Source organism: Amblyomma americanum, chromosome 7 (assembly GCF_052857255.1).
Source record: "Amblyomma americanum isolate KBUSLIRL-KWMA chromosome 7, ASM5285725v1, whole genome shotgun sequence".
NCBI lineage: Eukaryota > Metazoa > Arthropoda > Arachnida > Ixodida > Ixodidae > Amblyomma > Amblyomma americanum.
This window is the reverse complement of record NC_135503.1, coordinates 159,585,919-159,612,311: the sequence shown is the minus strand read 5'-3', so window position 1 is coordinate 159,612,311 and position 26,393 is coordinate 159,585,919. Positions and strand designations below refer to the sequence as shown.

The following is a 26,393-nucleotide window of genomic DNA, read 5'->3' as shown; positions in this document are numbered from 1 at the left end:
CATACCGCGTTAATGTGAGCTGTCCGAAATCCGTTGACTGAGAGCTCGCACCGGCTTTTGGTCAGCAGTGGTGGTTTTTTCCCGATTCTGCAGCATTGTGACTATAATTTAGATGCAAGCGAGAGATTTGTTTGAAAAGATGGCGTTCATTCGTTGGGTTTAATTAATTAAAATAGAACAGTGGTGAGTGCTCCGCCGTGGCCCGATTAACAAGTGGCCCAGGAGTGCAAACTGCTGGGCTAGTTGGTTCATATTGCATAAAAAAGGAACCAGCGAACCTTTGTTCTTGTCTTGCGTCTATTTTCGCTGGTTCCTTTTCTAAACAAATGGCCGTCTGCAACTTTCGACTTCGCCGTTGCCGAGGAACACACTCCTTTGTGGGCCTCTCTTAAGGTACCTGGCGTGTTATAAATTGTTCCGTGCAACCGGTTAGCGGCGGATCCAGTTTTCGCCAAAAGAGTCTGGGACCGACTCTGGCACTGTGCCGTAGAGTAGCCCAAAGGAGTTGGCGAGAGCAATTATTTTTATTTTTTCGTAAAGTTCAAAAGGAAGATATCTGTTAATTTAGAAAGCTGGTTTATCATACATGAGCGCAGAAAACATATTCTCGACTTCTTAATCGCCTATTTTCTGACTGTATATATGAAACATTTTTGCGCATATCTGCAATTATTTTGTTTTTGTTAAGATAATTTTCGTTCTTAAGCAAAATGCGTTTTCCTTTTTCATTGGAAAGAGGGCTCTATAACTGGGCTATGATATGCGGCAGAAGAGCAATATATTTAAACTGATGTGTCAAATTATTTATACACACACCACACCAATATGGCCTGTTTTCCCGTGTTAAGTCTTAAATTTAGAACAATGCCTTGAATTACACAGTGACAGAAAATATTACTGCCTCAAGAGTTACAGATTTGTTGTCGTGCACAAATGTATATGAAGGGAATAGAGAGGCAAGTCAGCTTTTCTCTATTTTCCTGCTCTCCTAGAAGAGCAGAAGCTGCTCAGGCCGGATTTTCATGCAATCAGGCAAAAATAGTTCCGAGCTGTGGGAGCGCCAAGTAAGAATGCAGTAAAAGTTGCACAACGCTATGAAGAAATATCTCGAAAGAGCAAACAATAAATTAGACAGGACAGTAAAGAATGTTGACCACGCAGTGTTTGCGAGAAACGGTTTATTCTGGAAACGGCTAGTGGCATATGGATCACAGTGCATACAAATTAAAGGACACGTGCAGTGGAGGTACACCAACACGCAATCAGTGAAGTGCTCCAAAATTGAAAAAAAAAATGTGCAGGCCATCGAACAACATTATTTCATACAACGAGATCCTGACCAATGTCTTGACAGGGTGCAAACAGCAGTGCATTTTCAGTCAAGAAAATCAAATTCCTGGGACATGTACAGTCCGCGTCACCCTTGTGTAGAGCGCTCGATAAGTGCGTAACTGGTAAGAATATGCAATTACAGAGCAGCCCCTGATTTTTCGGCAAAGTGGTCGTGTCTACGTTGTTTGCGGTTATATCTGGCACTACTTCAGCTAAAGTGTTTCTTCTGGAACCTAGCGGCTGCAACAAGATCTGGATTTGTTTGCACGATAGCGCACCGCCCGAGCGCTCTACACAAGGGTGACGTAGACTGTACTAACAAAAACATGACTCGAAACAAACAAATTCACACTGAACCGAGCAAGAGCCAGCTTGAAATCCTTCACACTCCCAAAAATTAAGGACAAAACATACAGTACTGGCTACCTCAACCCTGGCACTGCAGCATTGCATAACATGTGAAAACGACCAGAGATTGACAGTAACGCAAGACAACACCATACCAGGACATGAAGATCAGACATCCATACATACAATGAGGCCCATTCTTAGGGGTGTGTGAATGTTCGAAAATTTTGTACTGCAAATTGAATAAATTCCTGTTCAATTAGTCGAATGAATCAAACAGTACAAGTTCAAAATTATTTTAAAAGAATCGAATTGCCTCTCAGATCTTCAGATACTTTTAGAATAATTGACACAACGCTTGATTAAGCTCCATTGTATTTTTCGGCAATGAATCTCACAATACCTGCACACACTGACCACGTGTAACACGTGAAATTCTAATTGGAAAAAGCCCTATTTGCACTCCCTTACAAATTCTACTTCTATACAGACACTATTAACACGACCACGCACCACCACCGCCACCAACAGCAACACCACCACATCCTCCTCCGTCACCACCACCACGTCCTTCACATCCACCTCAACTTCTACACTACAAGTTACTGCCTGATACAATTTCATGCTAATGAGCATGTGATTTTACACACATGCGCACACAAGAGTTATCACAGCATGCCAATGAGTCCTCTCTTTTTCCTCGGTAGACTGATCAACACACTCCCACATGCCCACATCTTTTCTCCTTTCCACCCACACACGCACAAAGGTGATCATAGCATGCTGATGAGTCATCTCTCTCTTCTCAGTACCATGTGTATTACACATCCATTCGAAGTCAATCAAGTTCCTCGATGCCACTTAAACCTTCATCACTGAAATGAGTGCTCGACTCATCAGAAGAGTTACACGAGTCACAAATGCTGAAGACAGCCGGTTCAATTTCAGCGTCAACAATCATTTCGCGTTGCCATGCTTCAGCCTCAACTTGATCCACATGAACACAACAGTTCTGCCAGTTTTCCTGGCTTACAGACGCCAGTGCTTCCGGCAGGAGCTTTTACACTTCAGCCAAAGTGAAACATTTCTTGCGACTTGCGATGTATCCCTTCACCTGGCTCCAGACAAGTTCAACGGGATTGAACTCGCTGTGATACGGTGGTAAACGAAGCACTTCGTGGCCATGAGTAGCTGCCAGGGTGTCGATGCGGTATACAAAGCTGAGTGTGTTTACCTTTTGAGAAAGCTCCAGCAGCTAAGCCCTCACCATGTCCTGTGACCACGGAACACCTTTCTTTGTGAGCCAAAGCTGAATATCAGCTTTGCGCGTAGACTTGAGGTGCATTTTCAAAAGCCACGCTATGATACGGAGCATTGTCCATGACGACAATGCTATTGGACGGAATGTTTGGCAAAAGCTTGTCGGTCAAGCACTTCTCAAAGCAGTTGCCATCCATCTCAGAGTGGTAGTCAGCGTGGTTTCCCCATTTTGCTCTGAAGAAGTCAGCAGCGTCTTGCACGAATCCTGTTGCACTGCTCTCAGCTTTACAAGGATCAAACGGGCCCCTCTGCCCGAAGGCGCAGCCATTCCCGCTGTTAAACCTGTCAGGAAGGCATCCTGAGATGACTTCACAGCCTTGTCCTGCCAGACGTATTCTTTTGTGTGCCCTGCGTTGACCCAGGTTTCATCTAGGTAGATGATGAACCTGCAAATGCGAAGCAACCGAGCGCACGAATTAATGCTTCTAAGTAAGCAAACACACTGCAGTATGTAAGTAGGCAAGGCATTGAAACAAATATACTGCTGACCACTGTCTCAGAAACAGCCGCTCAAAGACAAACGAGAAAACGAATTATCACGGCTTTATTGCTCTCTTGTTCGGGCTTAAATTTTGCGCCCAGGCGGCATTTTGTAGGCAGTTTATATTCACTGTATGTTTTTATGGGTACTTGACTAATATGGCAACATTAGAAATCTCTTCACTTGCGGCGACTACGAACAAAAATTGCCAACGTTCGCAGCAGTAACGCCAGTAACTCGCACCACCGGAGCAACGGGCAGCGTACAGTGGGTGTTCATTCGTTCCTACGGTGTCGACGAGGTGGCACTACCCATTGCAATGCTACAACATTTTTGGCAGTTTTGTTATTTTTGCTTGCCGCACCAATTAGAATTTAGCGATTAAATCTGACTCATGCAGACACATTCCCCACCCAAACGTACCGCAAAACTGGCTGTGAAACGTCACCTCTACGAAAAGGTCGCCAACAGCAACGTGGTCAAGACGACTTCTTTTAAATTCGTTATTCTGAAGCAACACTCACTGTTACGGCTACGAGGTTGCAACGCTAACATCATGCTCTAGATGAAGCCAGTCTAAATGTCCTGCGTAAGAAAATAAGCAAGGGACGACTAGTACCTGCCCTGTCTTCGGAATTCCTTGATCGCCCGCAGGTACCTGCGACGCCAGGCAATGATGTCACTTCGCTTGATCAGCGCAAGGTTCCATTTTCTTTTTTAAAATGTGAATCTGACGTCCTTTATCAACCTCCACATCGACGTTTTCTTGAAGTTCAGCAGGTCGTCGTCCTCATTGACAGCCTATAGCACACTGTCCAGTGTTGGGCCTTCCCTCTTCGCGTACATACTGTGCTCTTTCAGAGGGACGGCAAGGACTGTGAAGCTGTCATTCTTGACTGTTCGTGAGCTTGAAATCTTCACGTCGCGAGGTCTTTTCTTCGGAGACGCCAAAAGCCCACAGAGACGCTCCGCTTTGGTTTTGGCAACGGCACGGGGAGATACTCCGGTTTCCTCGCTCGCAGCACTGAGTGCTTCCCGAACAGACTTCTCCGGAAAACGGGTTCTGGTACCGGAGTACACATTTGTAATTACTTGCTTGGCGTGCCTTGACAGCTTGGATGTACGAACCTTTGAGAAAATGCGTACAGGAGAGGTGGCCACAGCCGCTGTGATGGACGCCATTTTCTCAAATGTGAAAGTGAGCCGAAAAAGTAAACACGGCGGCCAGTGTTGCGGGGATAGCGAAAACGTGAAATGGAAAAAGACGACAAACGCAAAATACAAAATCACAGATCTCGATCGATTCGCTCGCAATAAAAGCGTTTTCTGTCACCCTGATGAAAATATATTATCTACGGAGCTTGCCCGCAAAGCATTTGATATTTTTCGCTCAACACAAGCAACGCACTATTTTGTGTCGCGTATGCAGGCAGCGCAAAAAAGAGCGCTAGCTATTGCAGCGTTGCACATGATGTTTGAAACGGAGTATAGTCATGGTTGATGACGGCGCTGAGGAGTCCTGTGCTCGCGAGCGGTACGGCAGTAGTAGCTATTCAAGTGGAGAAGACGGATGCTTCGCAGTTAATCTACGGTTCGGACGGCTTCGGTAGCTTTCCAGGGGCCTGCATCATCAGCACTGCTCGGGGCAGTTTCGAAGGCTGCCAGAGGGAGGGCGACGAAGACAAGCGTCAGCAGCTCCACCAGATGTCACGTAATGGTGACGGCAGTCCGGCGGTCAAGAAGGAAGGCCAGGAAAGGGCTGAATAACTCGGGCGTCGGTATCAACAAGCGAGCTCAGTGGCCGTCGAATAGAATGCCTACCGCTATCGTTCACGCTTAATTTCAAGCTGGCAAATGATGATCGAGGCAATTCGCCGTACGAACTACGACAATCTTGAACAAAACGGAAGCAGTTTCGCGTGGCCGGGATCATTCGAGATCAGTGCGGTCACATCTCGCGTCAAAAGGCGAATGGTAAAGCCGAATGCCGGTGGCTCTGAGCGTGAACAGGGCAGTGATTTACTAATCCACATTATTCCTCCCACTAATCTCCACTAATACACCTTAATGTATTTTCTGGGCTGTGTCTAATTCCAAAATATCGGGGGTCCTGTGCAATTTTAGGGAATGGGAGAACTTCCAAATTTTGGAGGTTCACCTGACACTGGCCACGGCGGGTAGGTTGCTGACAGGAGGCCAGTTTGCGACTTGCCATGGTGGGCAGGTTGTGAGGACGTTACGAAGGCACGTGACCTTTCTCCACCAATCACGGTGTACTGTCAGGCCAGGTCACAATGTTAGGTTACTTCTCTCGATCAATCAGAGAATTTCGTTAAGGAGAAACCGGCAACTGCATCACTACAAGTAATTGCCTACTTGTAATTGCTATCGCATTATTACAAGTTTGCATTAGACCGCTTCAGATCATCGTAACATCGTGTTGCGTTTCCGCATGGAAAGTCGCACGTCTCCCTGCCGTCACTTTTAGCGGATCATACGTCGACCAGAGCGACCGAATACGGTGAAACACTAAAACATGTGTTATATGGTAATAAAAACCTAAAGCACCTGCGAGCTACAGGAAGAAAACTTCAGTGCATAATGTTTACAATTCCGAGTGTATTCAAAGCCTTTGTTTTTTTTTTATTCAAGACGGCAAGCGGTGCAATGACGAAAAAAAGGAAAAACTGGACGCAGAGCTGGAAAACTGCTTCTTCCAGAGTTGTAAATTTGGAAAATAAGTAGTCCACTCTCCAGAATTCCAACTCGGAGGGCACTGAAATGTTTTCTGACTTGTGCATAGTAAGACATAAAGATATCCTCTTTGATAAATGAGTCCACGGTGATGGGACAAAAGCTTATGTTAGGGCCCAGAAAGAAAATTAGCCTCACGGTGCGCGTGCTCACTAAGAACCGCACGAAATCTATCGAATCTTGAAATGTTGCTTTTCCTGTCTTCCGTGGACAGCACAGACAGCACGGCGGCAACCGGCACGTTTCCGACTACTCAGTGCACCGTCACCGCTGCTCGCTCTGAGTGCCGCCATTCACTTCCGCCCCGCTTATGCGCCCCTTTATGTTTAGGTAGTACAGTCCTGGCCATGTTATTACGGAGTGCGCTTGGCCGATCAAACTCTTGTCACGCCTTACCAAACAGAGCTTTGTATACATACCCTAGGCTATGTCATTGGTGCTTCTGAACCAAAGAATCTATCACTTCTACTCTACAGGAGGCGTGCGGAAATTTTACACGCCGAAGCACGCTCCGTAATACTTTGGCCAGACGTATAGGTGATAGGTCGTTGTTTTTGAAATAGATTACTTATTCACAAGCTCTTCGTCGTAGCTTGATAATTCTCCAATGGACTGAATCTTTTCATCTTAAATAATTCTAACCTGCGGCTTGTCAAAACTGTCTTTTAGCGGACGATTTACATCAACCGTAGAAGAGTTGAGCTTGCAAAGGAGCGAGTAACGCTGGCATTGTTGCGCTTTTTGCACGACTCACCGAAGAGTGAAGCATGGTGGCGACCGAGTGGACGTCAGCAGCAGCGTCGCGGAGGAGCCAGCTTTTTGCCAAGGAGAGCAGCTCCGAGAATCCCATCACGCCCCTGGGTTTGACACAGCAACGCTTCAAAGATCTGTGCTAACAAGGCGTCCTCTGAGCTGCTCGGCTCAGTGGGAAATGTTTTCATGCTGTAGCGGCTTCGTTAGCAAAGTATAATTGTTGTTTCACGGAGGACTTAAGTAATTCTCAACAGTAGGTTTTTTGAGGTAAAAATAGCAATTTCTGGAAAAAAAATTATTTACATATCTACAGATGCCAAGGTTACCGTGTACATTGACATTCACAAGTAAACATGACGCTAAGCATGTAAGGCGAGCCAACTAAAGAGCTACCATAAGCATCTTTGAGCAACTAACGGGAATCGCATGTGAGCGATTTAAGACGGGATAGCATACATATTCACAGAAGAGTGAGACACCAATAATCTGACACAGAAAAAATCCTTAGCGCCAGTTTGGTCTAAAGACCAGAACAAGACGACCGTTGTTAACATAAATGAATGGGCACCGCACCAGTGCCGGAAAATCTCTTTCTCTTCCAAGAAAAAGATTTCCTCTGACAAGAAACTGATCAGCTGTCTTCAAAGATGGCCAAATAATGGCCACACTGCGCGGCGTCGAAAGCCACCAGCTACCGTGGTGCATCGATTGCGCCATAAACTGAAAAGTCCCGCAACAATTAACAGGCGAGCAAAACGGCCGCTGGGGAAGAGGCCGCGGGAGACAAAGCTCGAAATACCCTGCATACGGAATCCCGCATGAACCGCGCCCCAAAAGACACGCGCTACCACGCAGGTGACTGTAGCGTGGCGATTCGATTCCGGAAGCGGGCGATTCGCACAGGTACTGGAGCGTATAACACCCCACCGTTCTAGCCGATCACAAGTAGGCAGCACTGCCCAACGAAGTTTCCAAAGTCACGTAGAGGGTCTGGGAGCGGCGTCGACGCTATGCGCGCCCATTGAACGCGGCGAAGCGGTGAGCGGCGAGCCGCCGGCGCAACAGGCAACAACAGCGAGCCCATAATGTCCACCACTTAAAACAATTCACCGGTTTTCTAGTCTCCGCCAGCACTGGTAATACTATGACCGAAAAGCATCATGTCAACCCTAAAAAGACTATTTTTGAAAATTACTTAGCCTTCCATTCCCTTGGCAATTTTGTTCTGAATAGTTAAGAAAGAACATCTTACCGCAACGGGGAAGGCTTGGACAGAGGCCAGTGAGGACGTTTACAGGTGTGCTATCAACTGCTTATTCAGATCCACACCCAACATCTCAAGTCAGCGGGGCAAGCTATTCGCGGCGTTCTGCCACCGAAGCCCAGCCTGAATAAATTAAATTAGTTTTGGGGGAAAGGAAATGGCGCAGCGTCTGTCTTACATATCGGCGGACATCTGAACCGCGCCGTAAGAGAAGGGATAAAGGAGGTACTAAGAGACGAAAGGAAGAAAGAGGGAACCCAGCCTGCAGTGTTCACTTCCACCGATCCGGAGTTCACGGGTTCGAACCGTACCGTGGCGGCCGCGTTTCGCCTCCATCGAAACGCTAAGGCATCCTTGTGCTGTGGTCGTGGTGGAAACTTAATTAGACACAGGGGAGTTTACGACACGCAGGTCCTTGGGCCCCCGCACGGCCCCACTGCACTCAAACATTCATGTCCCGGAGGCTCATGACACTGGCAGCCCGGCCTGTGGCTATGGCTTGCTTGGCCGGGTCCTCGGAGCGCAGTAGGGTCTACCAAGCCTCTAAAATGGTAAGGTGCTCCAGGCCCCGCGAGGGAGGATTCGCCGGGCAGAGCAAAAAGATATGATCGAGAGTGGCTTTGGGGTGGTGGCAGAGGGTACAGGAGGCGTTTGTGTGGACTTGGTGATAGCGCGAGGGTATACAAGGGGAGGGTAAGGTGCGTGTTTGGAGCCACCTCCAAAGTGTCTAGTGATAATTGTCGAGGGAGGGACGGGGTGGGGGGTAGAGCCGACGCTCGGCTTTGCAGGCCTGCGTCAGTTCACTGAATGAATGCATGCGCTCCCGTGAGAACCCCGGATCGGAGGCTGCCGGTGCCCGGTTGAGAGAACCTCGGGTTAAAGAGTTGGCAGCCTCGTTTCCGGGATTCCCGGAGTGAGCAGGCACACATCTGAGCTTCATGTGGTGGGGCGGACGTGCGGCGAGGGAGTTCAGTATGCAAAATTGTGCGATGTCACGGCACGCAAATTTTTTTATTAATTATTATTAATTGGCTTTAGGGGGAAAGGAAATGGCGCAGTATCTGTCTCATATATCGCTGGACACCTGAACAGCGCCGTAAGGGAAGGGATAAAGGAGGGAGTGAAAGAACAAAGGAAGAGGGAGGTGCCGTAGTGGAGGGCTCCGGAATAATTTCGACCACCTGGGGAACTTTAACGTGCACTGACATCGCACAGCACACGGGCGCCTCAGCGATGTCAATGCACGTTAAAGATCCCCAGGTGGTCGAAATTATTCCGGAGCCCTCCACTACGGCACCTCTTCTTCCTTCCTTCTTTCACTCCCTCCTTTATCTCTTCCCTTACGGCGCGGTTCAGGTGTCCAACGATATATGAGACAGATACTGCGCCATTTCCTTTCCCTCAAAAACCAATTATTATTATTGTTCGTCAGCAGCAGTGTCTAAATTATATATTGTGTAACGTGTAAATTTAGTTCACAATACTGAAGGGCATTTCATACGGATAAGCGGGACGTAAGCGTGCTAATCAAGGTATGTGGTTGTTTTCGGCTCGTGCATAAAAATATATGAAATGCAAAGGGGGGAGGTGAAGCCGCCCCTCTTGCCCCCCCCCCCCCCCCCTTCCGGACGCGCATGAATGCGTTATACTGACATACCTACCAATAAAGCACTAATTGCAAAATTCGAGTACACCAAGAACGGAAACAAATATTACATTTCGAATTACAACTTTACTAATCGTAAGGAGATAGACAGCACGCATTCAAACTTGATGGCGCCACTTTACAAATTTCAGAGCCAGCATGAAGAGACATAGAACAGACTCTACAAAATAGAAAAGATAAAACGACAAGAACAACTCCGTCCAACAACAATGGAGAGCAGTTAGGCCAAGGATTTAATGCCATAAACATTAACTGTATTATCTGGGAAATTAACGATGTTGATTTGTGATCTTGATTATATATATTTTTGCTATGTATTAAAGTAGTTCCGGTTTTCACGAAAGTATTGGTAACATGCTCTATGCTTTCCTTCTGAATTGTATTTAATAATCTTAGCAATCTGTTTTTTTTAACATTTGTAGGTCATACGTTGTCCAACGTGTCTCTATTTTACATTTATCGATCTGTCGCATGCTGTATTATGTACAGTCAATTTCCGAGTTTGCTAACTATTGTAAGAAGCGGATGTTATTTTTGATCTCGCGTTCATACTGCTTACAGCGCGATTATCGTAGACGTTTGTTACAGGAATTACGTTATACTTGAGAGATAAGTGCTCAGAAAGTACTGCGAGACGTTTTGCCACAGCTCTTAAAACATTTCATTGTAGAACATAAATTTTATGTTGACTAATTTCCGTCGTAGATGCCCAAATTAAGTGCAAAATAATTAAGTCTGGAAGGAAATAAGCTGTTATACAGAAATATCATTAGAATACACAGTAGTATACTCCTGTTCCGGAATACGAAGCCAACTACTTGCGAATGTTTTGGTATTAAATAATTTACGTCGGCATCCAGCGCGGAATGTCTTAAAGGGGCTCTGAAACGCCTTCCGAGGAGAGCACATTAACCCACTTAATCACTTCACTGTGTTGCCATGAAAACCAGAGCCAAATAATACTCTTCTACACGCAGCACACGACCCACTATCACGCGTCAAAGTTAGCGAGCCCTTGCCGGCGACTTTTTCATGCTCGCACCCTCCTTCGTCCCCCGCATCTGCGTAGACGAGGTGAGAGAAGGCCATTGGTTAGATTCTTTGAGACGTCAGGCAGCTACCGTGGCCGCGGCCAATAAGCCGCTTAGCTCCGGCGGGTCGGGAAGCTCCGCTCTCAGAGTGGGGTCGGTGAAAGAGCGCCTACCTTCCAGCGCGCAAAAAGTTACGAGAGAAGAGGGAAAGGCGCGAAGACGCTGAAATTAAAATTTTAACTACAGGTAACTCAGCTTCTACAAAGCACATTTAAAAATACTTGCTGGACACTATTCGTGAAGCGGCGTGCTTCAATATCCCAGGCATGCCGCAACTTTATTAGAGCCCCCTTCACAGCCCCTTTAATAGACGGCACGTCCACTCGAGTTGATTTCAGTAAGACACTTTGATTAAGTATAGTTTTGAAGCGAAAAGCGGGTCAGAGCAGAGCTTCGCGTGAGCCGAACTGGTGAGTTATGCGCATGCGCGAAAACGAGTGACGTCATGCGCAGCGCAGGTGGTCGCTCCTCGCCGCGCCGCCGCTGCCATCGCCGCCGCCGACTGCGTCGGCTGACCTTTCGGAGCAGCCGCGCGCTACTGCACATGTGCGTCACGTGCATGCGCAAGGAGGCTATCTAATGCGCTTGCCAGAGAATAGGCGTGCGCACTCGACATGGAAGGGAAGGAGAGTGCGGCTGCCGCTAGACTACGCAGAAAAGCTGCGAAACTAAATTCGTCCGATTCAGAAGTACTCGCTTGGGAGTTGGCTGCACAGAAGCAAAAAATGATAAAGCCAAAGCTAAACGTGCAGCCGAAACGCCTGAACAACGCGAAAATACGCCTTGCTAAACGACGTCGGAAAGAAGCCGAAAAGCGTGTCTTGGCCACATCTTCAGCCAGCAGCAGCCAAGCGAGTGAGGAAGAGAGTCAGAAGAGGAAAATCCCAAGACTCGCAGTTACAACGACCACGTGGTACGACTTAGTGAAAGTGCTAGTGCGACTAGGGTGTTCCACTGTCGGCGTCTTCCTATGCATACAATACCAGCTAAGCTACGAAGCATAACCATGACGTCAAACCAAGCATAACTGAAGCTTTTCGCTTGTATACCCAGGCTTAACCAGAGCTAAGCCGCTGCCTAATTTTTTTTTCGCATTTCTGCAGTGAAATGAATTTGCCTTTGTCGTTTCTATATTTATTTTCAAAGCATTTTCTTTTGTCCGCTTTGCTAGTTGACCTAGTATTTCCTTAGCAGAACGGTCTACTAGATCGGTTTATTTTGCAGGAAAAAATGCACTCGTATCATCGGCATAGATGACGAATTTTACTGTTAAAGTTAGTATATCTGTTTGACTCCTTGGCACTGTTTGACTGTTTGGCACTGTTTCACGAAGGCCTCGGTGCAGCTGCGTTGATGGCCAGTCAAGAGTGCCCGAAATGTTATTTTTATCTTTCTGCACAGACAGTAAATAGATAGCAGCACGAGACCATACTAAACAGAAATAATGCGCCGTGAGGGCGCGGCAGGCCGCAGCGCAAGCGAACATTTAAACTGCGCGCGCCTATAACTAAACCGTAGGTCTCTGAACCAGCAGCTTGGTGCACTGCAGTGATTTGGGCTGTGGGGCCTGTCGCCCTATCGGAGTGTCCGCTCTCTATGAGTCCCTTTCTCTGCGCCTGTACTTTCGATCCGTTACATCATCATCATCATCGTCATCAACATCATCATCATCCCATCAAAATTATCAACATCATCATCGTCATCATCAGCTTGACTACGCCCACTGCAGGGCAAAGGCCTCTCCCATGTCTCCAATTAACCCTGTCCTTAGCCAGCTGCGCCCACAGTAAGCCGAAAAACTACTTAATCTCGCCCGCCCACCTAACTTTTTGCCACCCCCGGCTACGCTTGCCTTCTCTTGCAATGCATTCCGTTACTTCTAAGGACCAGTGGTTACCTTCGCTTCGCGTCACTTGCCCAGCCCAAGTCCATTTCCTCCTCTTGATTTCGACTAGGATGTCATTAACCCGCGTTTGTTCCCTCACCCACTCTGCCCGCTTCCCGTCTCTTAAAGGGAAGGTGAAGTGGTTTAAAAAAAATGAGTTCGAGCGGTGTTGTGTAGATTTATGCCCTGTCAATTTGAATAGGGCATTTAAATCGCCCGAAAACAATGACATAAACATTTATTTTCAAGAAGTAAGCAGCAATCGCCACAGGCTGTTTCAAACGGGCAGTCTCCGCTCGTGATTGGTCGAAAGCTTATTGACGTCATCGTTGCCATCTGAGCAGTTGTCGTTTCACGTGCCGGGAGAAGGGGCGGCTTTTCGCAGCTGTACAGTTTATTTATCGACAGATATTCCTGATTATGAAATCTCTGTGCTCTCCGAAAGACCTTTGAGCTTCTCCGTAATGTTCGAGCCCCCAGCTTCCTCGCAGAAGCGACCCACTGGAAAATAACACCTCGGACTCGACTGGTAGCCGAAGTGTGGTGGCAACTTTTTCTCGCGTGGGAAGCACTGACTGGTACGTATTTCTTTCTTGTTAGCGTACACGGGCGTCTAAATGAACAAATGAAAGCAAAATAATATATTACGCATTGTTGAAAAGCTTGGAGTGCGTCATTGTCATATGGATTTCCGGAGAACGCTCGGGCCGAAAGAATGGACTAGGCGACAGGTGTACCCACACATACGCACATTTAATACACCCTACGTGACACAAACACTACCACACAAAACTAACACAAAGACTATCAACACACACGACCCGGGAACATTGCTACTAGGGTTTGCTACTAGCGCTCTACTGTTAGCGGTCGGTGTTCGTGCTCGCGGTTATGTGCTGATGCAGCGTTGCATGGTTCCAGTAGCCGGCGTCGAGGTGGCGTTCGAAGTGCTCAGGCTGGCGTCGCTGGCAACGTCGTTGGGGGCGTCGTACGAGCTCCCGGTCCAAGCGCCCGTGGAGGTGGTGCGTTTGAGCTCTTACCTCTTGCTTTCTTCTTTTGACGAAAGCTGATCTTGGTTGCGGCGACGCGCGTCTGTGCGCGAATACCGAAGGAACGACGCCAGGCTTGAGCCGAGCGGATTTCGCTGTGATGCCCATCCCCCGTGTCAGTGACAGGTTCCGGTGGTAATCCGTGTCACTAAAGTGATCTGAGCAAAGCATACTGCTCCTTGAGGGCATGAAGTTCTTTCTTTTGACAGCTGCAATCCACCGTTTAGAAAGCGCCTTGTCTTAAGGGAAGTGGTGGAATGCAACATTGTCACGGCCACTTCTCTTCCTGCAGCCGTACGCCGCGCAGAAAAACGGCATGCTGAGCGCTAAGCTTTTTTAGCCTGCCTCGGCGACTTGTTGTAGGCAAACTTATCAAATAAACTCGAATATGCATAAAAAACAAAACAAAATGTGGGCGAGGTCGTCCCAGCGACGCTGGTCGGCTGGTCGCAACAAAAGCACAGGGAGGAAATGGGCCGGGCTCATCGCAAGGCAACGATGACGTCGTTTCCGGTCGCTTCCACTTGGCTCTCGCGACTTTAACCGCGCTCCGCGCGTTGTGGGAGGCAAAGCATCAAGAGAACTTTATTCGGCATTTCATAATTTCTGTGTTTAAAATCGCATAAAAAACTTCACAGACGTAAAATGTGATATGATAACAAGCTTAATGTCAAGTATCTTCAAGTTCTGTAACCCCTTCATCTTCCCTTTAATGTTACACCTATCATTTTTTTCCATAGCTCGCTGTGTTGTCCTGAACTTGAGATAAACCCCTTTCCTTAGCCCCCACGTTTCTGACTCGTATGTGAGTACCTACGGCGCGGAACTGATCCGTTACAACGATCTGTCATAGGTATGTCTGTCAGTATAGCGACCATCGAAGTGGGGATCACGTCCCCCCCACCCCCCCTTTCCCCCGGGACCGCCAATTGAATAAAATTTTCGGGGCCACCAGTTTGACGCAGAATGTTCGACGTAGTGTCAGATAGCTTGGGATGTTCCTGAGGATAAAAATACTATTTGAGATCAATCCCAAAACATGTGTTTGATTTGCAACGACGACCTTTCCGCCCCCAAACCGTGCATTTCGACGACCTTCAGGCGGCCATTAAGGCCAAACCGTTTGTCACAAGGGGTACCGGATGGTGTCAAATGATTCGCCGTGTTGTGATGCACATGTTCAAAAAATATTAACTGATATAATGAGGAAACATACCGGATATAGCGAAGGTGGCTGTAAATCGCAATAGCAGTGCAAAATTCACGTGGTAGATGGCTCTGCTTGTATCTTGGAACGGTTGTTTGGATTTGGTCTTCTCCACGTTTGTTGAGCACGCCGATGTAAACACCTGAAGCTCCCGTAGCTGTCGCTTTCAAGTCGAACACTGAGGCAGTGTTAACGAAGAATTTTCCTTGGAACTAAATATCCTTGTACACAGACTGCGTTTTCTACTCTGGCCGGGATCAGCTCGAGGGGAGGTGCGTCCGTCGCCCTCCATTGTAGTGTTTTTCGAACAGGAGAGAGGGATATGCCCTTAATCTGCGTGAACCGGAACCCATGACGGTTGCTACCAGTGTTCAAGACCGAGTGCAAAGGGCGGTTGTTGAAGGGGTGCAAAGGTGAACTCCCTTGAGAAATAACAAGCTCGACTTCCTTCCCGCGTTCGCGCCGCGGCTCTCAACACAAAGGGGAAGCGCTAGTCAATAAAAATTGTTGTGTAATACGCCGGCAATGATACTAAAGTCGAGTGTCAGTCACCGAAAGCTTATGTTTAATTTTCTCGTGTGTCAGAAATATGGCAGACACAATTGTTCATATATCAGCTTGTAAGCCTGCACACACCACTGAATTCAGGTGCTCCATTTCAAAAACACAGCGCGCTACACCCGACGCCGAATAATTCGATGCAGCGCGTTTGATATTGACGTTTGTAGCGACGCTTCGAGCTGCTTCAACGCTGAAGCGGCACCAAAATTTCTGTTGTGCACAGTACGAGATTACATTGATAAACAGCCTAAAAAATGATTAAGAACACTCAAATCTAGTGTGGTAGAGGCATGGATCTCTTAGCGAAAAAGGTTGTTTAAAAATACATTGCGAACCCATTTAATAATTTCGTATACATTTTGCATTTTTTTTGTCCCTGTGCTTGGATTGCAACACGAGTGCTTTCTAAGTATGCTAGAAGTAATATTTTGAAAATTCTTAGAAATGCATCAAAAATACATTTTCTGCCCGCTTAGTATATTTATTATACATTAAAAATATTCTAAAAACGATACATTAAATACATTAAAAGTATACTAAAATGCAGTTAATTCATTAAAATATACTAAAAATATACAATAAATTACACGAAAATATGCAATTAATATATTTAAAATATTAACCTCGGATCGTCTTAAAAAGTTTACTAGTTGGATTCACTGGAATATTACCGATCATTGTTGTCAACATCAGAAGTATTGACTGAACTGGCTATAAGCTTCACGAGACAGACAATTCGAGATAAAAGGCGTTGTTATCAAGAAGTCTATGATAATGGAAGGTCACGAGACGGGGCCTGAACAGGAACGACGTCGCCACACAAGGATATGCCGACGGAAAGTGACATCAGCAAACAGAAACTGCTCCGGCAAGTATGATACTTGGCTTGGCTTATATATGCCTCACGAGAAGAGACACATTATCTTGCCCGGTGAGGCGTTTTTTGCACAGACTGTGGGCCCCCAAATTGTCGCACTAGCGACGGAGTGGTCGAGTTCCAATCTGCGGTCTACCTAGAACCAAACTGTTGGTCGTAACTTGCGTCAGACATCATTCAGGAGTCGAACTGTCAACAAACAAATACATGGGCGTCTATGGGAGCCGGTCGGCCTTGCCAGTCGGGGTCCATTTCGCTGGTATGTTCGGGACCGGAGGCGCGCACGGCGTCAATGCCGGTATAATGCTATCGCGCTGTCCACACGAAATTTAAAGAAGTGGATATTGCTTTTCTGCTAGAAGTAACCATAAACGAATGGACGACAGAAAAGGGAGAGTTTTCACTATTCCCGGAAACGTGATTTCGAGCACTAGGTTGTTCCACGGCAGCTTGAAGTGTGCTGAAAATATGCTGACGCGGACTACCAATTTGTTATAATTGAAGTATACTATGCACGAATTATTTCGCATTTATGAAAGTACACTTTAAATGCATTGCCAACATGTCTTTTTCCCGAAATGTGATTTCGAGCACTAACTGTCCAACGGCAGCTTGAACTGTTCTGCAAATACATTTACACGGACAGCTCAATCATCAGAATCGAAATATACTTTGGTCGAATTAATGTCGTATTTGCGCCACTATAATTTCAATACATAGCCAAAATGCGAAGGTCATCGTCCGAAACGCGATTTCAAGTAGTAGATTGCTCTACGGCAGCTAAAAGTGCTTCAAATATGATTAAAAGAACTGCCAGTTTGTTAACCTCGAAGTATACTTCGGACGAATTAATTTAGTATTTACGAAAGTACACCTTTATTACATTGACATGATGCTAAAACCGCATACATATTTTTCTCACGTGCTTGAAACGTGCTCGAAACCTGATTTAAGTGACGTATTCATCGAATGAATGAATTTCATATTCACTAAGGTACACATTTATTACATTGACAAGAGGCTAAAACCGCATACATATTTTTTCGCGTGCATGAAACGTGCTCGAAACCTGCTTTAAGTGACGTATTCATCGAATGAATTAATTTCATATTCATTTAAGTACACATTTATTACATTGACAAGCGGCTAATACCGCATACATGTTTTTCACGTGTGTGAAACGTGCTCGAAACATGCTTTAAGTGACTTAAACTCCAGACGAATTAATTTCGTATTTACGAAAGTACACATTTATTACATTGACAAGATGCTAAAACCGCATACATATTTTTTTCACGTGCTTGAAACGTTCCCAAAACGTGTCTTAAGCGACGTATACATCAAATTAATTAATTTCATATTTACGAAAGCACAATTTTAATCCATCGACAAGGCGCTAAACCGCATATATATTTTTTTCACACTCTTGAAACGGGATCTAAACATACTTTAATTGACGTATACTTCAGAGAAATTAATATCGTATTTACGATAGTAGACTTTTATTGCATTCAAAAGATGCAAAAACCGCATTCCGATATTTTCACGCGCTTTAAACGTGCTCGAAACCTGCTTTAAGTGAGGTATTCAACATATGAATTGATTTCATATTCACTAAAGTACACATTTATTACATTAACAAGATGCTAAAACCGCATACATGTTTTTTCACTGATGTGAAACGTGCTCGAAGCATGCTTTAAGTGACGTATTTCTGGAAACTTTAAAAATGTTTTTCTAAAAAGAAGCATAAAATTTCAGGAACCTATTTCCGGCATATTTTTAGTGCATTCACGAATAAAAATATGTTGAACATACATTATAATTATCGCGAAGTATATTCGAAGCGTATTAGTTTTCACCAAGGTATGAATCGCCATAGAATAATAATAATAATTGGTTTTTTGGGGAAAGGAAATGGCGCAGTATCTGTCTCATATATCTTTGGACACCTGAACCGCGCCGTAAGGGAAGGGATAAAGGAGGGAGTGAAAGAAGAAAGGAAGAATAGGTGCCGTAGTGGAGGGCTCCGGCATAATTTCGACCACCTTGGGATCTTTAACGTGCACTGACATCGCACAGCACACGGGCGCCTTAGCGTTTTTCCGCCATAAAGACGCAGCCGCCGCGGTCGGGTTCGAACGCGGGAACTCCGGATCAGTAGTCGAGCGCCCTAACCACTGAGCCACCGCGGCGGGGCCGCCATAGAATAATGTTATTGCTACCGGAAGCGCATGATTGCGCGCGAGATGTATAAAAAGAGCACTAGTGTAGCGACTTCGCAAATCTTCGCGTTGTCATTCGCCTTCCAGTTTTCACGCTTCACTTTCGCCTCCCACACTTTTCTCCGTGTTTCATCCCATGGAGAACGACAACATCGGGTGTATGTCCCTGCCGAGGCGGCACGCCACGAGACACAACAGGTTGGCGTGATAGTTATCGCGATATCACAGTTCAATTGCCCAGCATGCGGCGCACAACACAACAGCTTCACAAACTTCGCCGCATTGGTACGAGAAGCAACCTGCCCCAAGATGGCGACCGCGGAGAAGGTGTCGGCGCGGCGCGTGCAAATTGGCTGTTGGCGAAAGGAAATGGCGCAGTGACTGCCTCACATCTCGGCGGACACCTTAACCGCGCTGTAAGGGAAGGGTAAAAGAGGGAGCGAAAGAAGAAAGGAAGAGGTGCTGTAGTGAAGGGCTCCGGGATAATAATAATAATAATTGCTTTTTTGGGGAAAGGAAATGGCGCAGTATCTGTCTATAGATCGCTGGACACCTGAACCGCGCCGTAAGGGAAGGAATAAAGGAGGGAGTGAAAGAACAAAGGAAGAGAGAGGTGCCGTAGTGGAGTGCTCCGGGATAATTTCGAACACCTGGAGATCTTTAACGTGTACTGACATCGCACAGCGCACGGGCGCCTTTGCGTGTTTCCTCCATAAAACGCAGCCGCCGCGGTCGGGTTCGAACCCGGGAACTCCGGATCAGTAGTCGAGCGCCCTAACCACTGAGCCACCTTGGCGGGTACATTAAAGATCCCCAGCTGGTCGAAATTATTCCGGAGCCCTCAATTACGGCACATCTTTCTTCCTTTCTTCTTTCACTCCCTCCTTTATACATTCCCATACGGCGCTGTTCAGATGTCCGGCGGTATGTGAGACAGATACTGTGCCATTTCCTTTCCCCAAAAACCAATTATTATTATTATTCTTTCACATTACAAATCCGTGCCGCGTATGGCTTAGTCGTTAGGGGGCTCTCGGCTATTGATCCCGAGTTCACGGGTTCAAACCGACCACGGCGGCTGCATTTCGGTGGAAGGGAAATGCTGAGGCGCCCGTGTGCTCTGCGGTGTCAGTTCACGGTAATGAAGCCCAGTTGGTCGAAATTATTCCTGAGCCCTCAACTACGGCACCTCTTTCTTCCTTTCTTCTCTCAGTCCCTCCTTTATCAATTCCGTTGAGGCCCTGTTCGTGTGTCCGCCGAGATGTGACCCAAGGTATGTTAGGTACTGCGCCATTTCCTTTCCGCAAAAACCATTTCTTTCACATTATATTTGCTCTAAAGCTTGGGCTTTTCAAAGCTTGCAATACTGAAATTAAAAAAAAAAAATGACCACGATGCACTAGATGTCTATGCTGCTGGCGATGAATGCTCGTTTGAGGATACGCCCCGGCTTAGAATATGAGTGTGCCACACTGGACGCCCCTTTCAAAATACTGGCCAGGTACTGCCTGAAGAACGCTTACCTTACGTCGCTGGTATCTTTCAGGGAGATGACGTACTTTAGAGCCGGGTACCTGGAAAAGCGTAATTGCGCCTGATGTAACACACTTGTCTTCATGACCGGAGAAATGGAGAGAAAAATAAAAGTTTGTTCGTGTCTGCAAGCGCCCGTTGTGCAAGTGAAGTGGCGCACAGAGGACGTCTGTCATCGACGCACACACCTGAAACCTCGATTCCATAGACGACAATTACTTTGCAGGGCGTGAACAAGAAAAGTGGTGGTGGTAGTGTTTTTTTAATTAAAATAATAGTAAAAAGGAACGAAAAGATTTTTGCTAGCCCCGGCATTTGCCATCGATACTAAAGGACCTAAGCTGGGGCAGCGGAAATAAAGGATAGCAGGCAGAATGGAGAAATGAAATGAAAGAGGTGAGGGGACAGGAAGAGAGGATGGCGGAGAAGTAATATGTACAAACTATTTACACAATAAGAAATGTGTCCAGGTCGTGCGCGTGATTAGTTCATTTTAGAGGAATTAAATCACACACGCGCACATCACTGTGTTGGCTACAACTGGAGTGGGGCGTCCAGTTATTAATCGTTCAAGGTAGAACTCGCGGAGCGTTCGGTCACTGCGTGTAACTACCTGACGGAGAACAGACGGGACGTCAAGCCCGTGTGTTCGAGGAATGCACTGAGGCTCACCAAAGTTCGCTCACGAGTGCCCGCACTGCCCTGCGGCCACAACAGCGAAACAATAGCGGCCACAATAGTGAGAAAAGTGCTGAAAAAATATTCGCTCGCTATTGTAATTTTAGAAATAAGCAGGGCTTCCCTTTGTCATTCACATAAAAATGCACCACCCAAATTTGTGTAGCTGCGGCGCAATTTTTGTCGACGCGAGGGTTTTAGTACTTACGTCAAAATGTTGCGGCAAGTATTGTCAGTTTAATATTTATTTCAGATACTTTTAAACCTATCTAGGCTCTTCCATTGGTGGTAATATTCAGTGGGCACAGGACATGGTTAACTGGAAAGATATGGGAGATGTCTTTGTCCCGAAGTTGGCGTGGTAAGGCTGATAGAGACAATGATTATGAGAGTATAATACAACACGTGGATTACACGAGAAAGGCAACGTGCGCACCGCAATAAATAGGAATAGTAGACACAGTCACAAAACGCATGAAAATAACATTTCATAGCAAGTTGAAACAGCATGCCTGTGCATTTGTAAGCATGGACACTGATATATCTATTCAATGCTTGGAGATTTTCAGTAGCAGGCACGAAGGCTTCCCCCATTACAATTCTAAACTAGCCAGGGAAGCTCTGGCATGCCAGCAGACGCCTCCCCCCCCCCCCCCCCGTCTCGCGATTCATACTACTAATAATAAATTTACAGAAACAAGTTTTCTGTACTCAATTGTCACCCCTCAACGAAATTTATAGCTCATCCCACTCTAAGACAACAGGAGGTCTTTGCGTTTCCCGTGCACTTATCATACAGCAAAGTAATCGTATGCATTGGACGCGATATTATCTATGTATACTACCGGTTGACTGCCAAACAGGGATTCGATTTTCTTGAGATTAATTTTAATACATACGGTTCTCCTTCGCCTATTGGGTTATCGGTCATGTTTCGCAGTGATTCTCCTATGGTACAAAGCGAGGCAAAGTCGTGAGCGAATCGCAGATTACTGACTCCACAAACTGTTTTTCTCAGATTTTCCCAGTCCAGAGTATGTGAATACCTGATGTAAACACGCGGTGAATAATAGAGGGGACATCGTGCGAGACGCCCTTTATGATAGGTAATGTGTAGAGCAGGGCGAGTTGTTACGTATATTACCAAGAATGACGCCAGCTGAGTCTGTTAAATGAAGTTAGCTGGCAGTCCTGCGCCGGCCTGTGTTTTTTACTGTCTTTGCGTCCTTCCCGCTGCTTTTATGATTTGTGATAAGTATATTACTGCCTTGCCTGCAGAGTACCAGAGTACTAAGGTCGCTGTGCCACCCAAATATTTTCCAGCACCTTCACAAACGTCTCTCCTTACATCGTGGTTACGCAACGCCTACATGACTTTTGAGTCAAATGCTTCCCAGAAATTTATGAACGCCGTAGGCATAGGGCTGAATTATATCGAGAGCATTTTGCTGTCACATCTTTTGTTTGTGGCAATTAAAAAATAAGGTGGTCTTTTAGTTGGAACACTCGGGCGCGCAGCTTCACATCACGTTCTCAGCAGGAATGTCTTTCGTCGATGCGCCATCTGGAATTCCGTTCTACTTGAGAAAAACTCACGCGCAAGAACGCTACGAGAACAAAAGTAAACGGGGCACAAAACCAAGATGGAGATAAGCAAAAGAGCTAAGAAACTGGTTTTCGTTTACGGAGGACGTTATACGTGGTGACGATGATGATGGTGAACTTTTATGGTGCAAGGGCACCTGTCGCCAAAGAGCGCCATGGCACAAGGTTGTTTCTTCGACTCAAGGTGGGGTCAAAGACCCATTCCCCAAGCATTTCACCCTAAGGAATCCGAGCACCAGGGGGCTCTTTTGGAACGTTAAGGAGCATTGCGCAACAAGATTTTGTAAGGTCCAAAATAATGACTCATGCGCTTCTCGGACAAGCATTTGCGACGCCCAAGGGTTGACACAGAAACTTCGTCGCCGGGGTTGTAGAACACATGCCTGCTGCCAAAGTTGAAGTGGCGGGTGTCGTTGTTTTGTTGCCGTCCGAAGTGCAAACGTGTCAGTTGTCGCACCTGCTCGGCATGCTGGGTAAACTGTTCAGCGTCAAAAGCCAGTTGGTTAAAGGTCAGGCAGCGTAGCAATGTATAGAGCCCCGACTGAGTTTTTTTTTTACGTTCGAGGAGGCCGAACGCTGTGAAACGCGCCGTTTCCTGAATCACCGCATTGCAAGCGAATGAGACGTATGCGAGGATGAGGCCTCTGGTATTGTGTTGGATAACATGGTGCTTCGGTAGCATGTCCGTGATTCTTGTTGAGCCACTTCTTCCACTCATTCATCTGCTGGCGAGTAACTGTGCCATTCTTGGTCTTGCCACTCAGCTGATAAACTTTACCCTTCGACTGCGAAAAAAAGCCAGTCCATCTATATGTTATTATGTACTATGCAGCGCCGTGCCAAGGACGATGCGCTGTATAAAGAAATGACGGACTTCAGATGCTGCGCCAAAAGATAAGATATTGCTGGACATACTCGGTAGGGGTGTCTGTGATCCACCGAAAGGCATGCGAGGACCAAAGCAAAGGATCTTACTGGAAGGCGGTGTCAACTTGGTCGAGCGGTGAACTGGTTAGTTCAGGGGGTTGTAGGAGCAGCGCAGGTTTCAATGGAGCGGCACTGACATTAACACGACAGCGTCAAGGAGCTCGTGTAGCCGTTGCCGCCGTTGTTGGCGTTGTTGTCGTCGGCGTTTAACACGAAACACGTCAATCTCAAAATAAAAAAAATCTTATCCAGATACGGCTAATCGAATTTTTCCGATTGCGAGACGTGTACGCGCAGAACACGTTACGAAGGCTTTTTTTCACATGTTATTTTCTACACGACGTTATGTATGTACAGAACGATGATATACAGATTATTTAAAAAGCACGCAGCTAGTGACGGCACTGCACTGCATAGACAGAAAACGCGACAGCTGAAAGGGCGGCAAAGGTAGACATCGCATCAACAGCGGAAGCTATTCAGGTAGAAAGTCCTTCTCATCATACATGTCCCTGAGTTGGAGCATCATTCGACTGAAGTGGCTTCTGGCTGAAGCAAGAGGTTGAGCGCTGCGGTTCAGCATGCTCGTTATCCATGGGTTACGACGAAGGCTCGTTGGTTCGAACTCAATAAAGGGCGAGGACGCCTTTATAAGGGCTCGCCTTCCTTAGGGTGCCCATGTCTGCTCAATACCGCCCATACAAGCCCAGTCAAAATGCTTTGACGAAAACGTGTGTATTTTCCACCCGACAGCGGCGGCTGCCCGACCCGACCGCGACCGCGGCGGCTGCGTTTCTGTGGAGGCAAAACGCTAAGGCGCCCTTGTACTGTGCGATGTCAGTGCACGTTAAAGATCCCCAGGTGGTCGAAATTATTCCGGAGCCCTCCACTACGGCACCCCTTTCGACCTTTCTTGTTTCACTCCCTCCTTTATCCCTTCCCTTACGGAGCGGTTCACGTGTCCAATGATATATGAGACAGATACTGCGCCATTTCCTTTCCCCCAAAAACTAATAATTATTAAATTTTCCGCAGAAATTTCTTATTTGAAGAAAAATTCATCCTGGTGTGGAATTCGAACTCGGGAACAACGTCTGTAAAGTTATTTATTTAATAAGCTCACTTTTTAAGTTTTGGCTTGGGGAAATAAGTGTCGGTTAGTAATTTTATGATGGTCTTGAAAATGAGCAGAATAGATATTTAGAATCAGGTTTCATTTACGTGGATCTCGTGAAATACCAAAATTACGTCACAGGAGTTCTACTTCAGCGACCCAAGATGGACTCTGAGAACAAACACCGCTCATCGCGTAGGCGCAGAAAAATTGAAAATTGGTTTTTGAGGAAAGCTGCGAGTAGCCGAGGCGAACGGACGCACGTTGCATGGGCTCCGCGAATTTCGAGCTTTTCGAACCGTTCAATCCCTTCGGACCATCAAAATTTTGGTTGGAATCAACGGCGGATCAGAAGAGGACCACTTGGACACCAAATTCAAAGCGGTGGGACCCATTTTTTGGATTTTACCGGACTTCGAAGTTCCCACGTGGTCGGCCGCACGCTAGGCCTAGCTAGGCCTAACACATGTACGGGGGTTCGCGGGCTCGCCGGCCTCAGCCCGAGGTGATATGCAGCACGGAATGATGTCCCGACCTAGTAACCAACCCGGGAATCGACGTGTAATGGAAGGACCGACCAGGGATTTTGCCGAAACCCAAGACATGGAGGAAGACTACCTCGACGCCACCGGGCCCGGACTCGTGGAGAGCCGAGGCGGACAGGAGGAAGGCAGACAGGACCCGAAGTGCAGCACCCCGTTAACAAGATTTCAGGAGGAAGAAGGCCATAATTGGGAGATCGCCATGTCAAAGCGACAGAAAAGGCGCCAACGAGACAGCGAGCGAAGCGGCCATACGGCGGCTGCGCAAGGGAATGGAAAAACCCCAGACGGAGCGCGGAGCACAGCTGGCGCGCCAGCTGCGGCGAAGCAGAGAGGAGCAATGCGGAGAAGACTACCTCCGCTCCCGAAGGACGACCTCAAAATAGCCCTCTGGCCGAAGGAGCTAATCGTAAGAAATTTACAGACCCATCAAGTGGCTCGAGCGGTGGTAGCAGCAACCGGATCGAGGTGCAAGGCGGAATATTTAATTATCAGACTACGCAACGGCTCAAACATTATAATCGTGAGCACGGACAACGAAGAAGCGGCCCAGCTCGTGAGACACATTACCCAACTCAGGTTCTGGGACCGCACCTACGCGGTAAATGCACACGTGGTTGTAACGGAGGACACGCAGCGCGGAGTCATCCATGGCGTGGACCCAGGTACCTCGCCAGCGGAGCTCAAGGCAAATTTAAGAGTACGGACGCAAGGAGTCAAGATCCTCGCCGCCCGCATGCTAGGAAAGACAAGCACAGCAGTCATCACCTTTGACGGCCCCAAAACCCCGAAGCAAGTACTCTACTACGGAGGGGAGATGTGGTGTTATCCATATCGCCCCACAAGACAAGTCTGCTACATCTGCTGCCAGCAAGGCCATCGGTCCGACGTTTGCCCTTACCCCGAGACAAAGGCTTGCAAGCAATGCGGAGAGCAAAACCCGGCGGAAGAACATCAATGTACGCCCAAATGTCTGATCTGCGGAGGAGACCACGCGACAGGCTCGAGGGACTGCAAGCAGCGCCTCAAGACAGCCGAGGAGCGGCGAGGACGACCGACACAGAAGGGCCAGCAGCGCAGCCGGAGCAGGAGCCCGAGCCGCGGGCGGTGGCCGAGGTGGTTCGGAGAGGAGGAGACGGACCACACCCAGGGCCGGAGCGGAAACGAGCACAAGTCGAGGA

General features: G+C 47.1%; 1 protein-coding gene across 8 annotated transcripts in view; it reads right to left on the bottom strand.

Annotated features, from left to right (window-relative positions):
* Positions 1-26,393, bottom strand: part of LOC144096722 (medium-chain acyl-CoA ligase ACSF2, mitochondrial-like) — an 841,787-nt gene that overhangs the window by 407,562 nt on the left and 407,832 nt on the right. For 6 of the 8 annotated variants that reach the window (XM_077629569.1, XM_077629571.1, XM_077629570.1 and 3 more), the window contains 2 exons: positions 20,337-20,387; positions 6,990-7,092 (listed from right to left, as the gene is read on the bottom strand). In XM_077629569.1, coding sequence (XP_077485695.1) covers positions 6,990-7,092; positions 20,337-20,387 — 154 coding nt within the window. The remainder of the gene's footprint in view (positions 1-6,989; positions 7,093-20,336; positions 20,388-26,393) is intronic. The other 2 variants (XM_077629565.1, XM_077629568.1) reach the window with 1 other exon arrangement.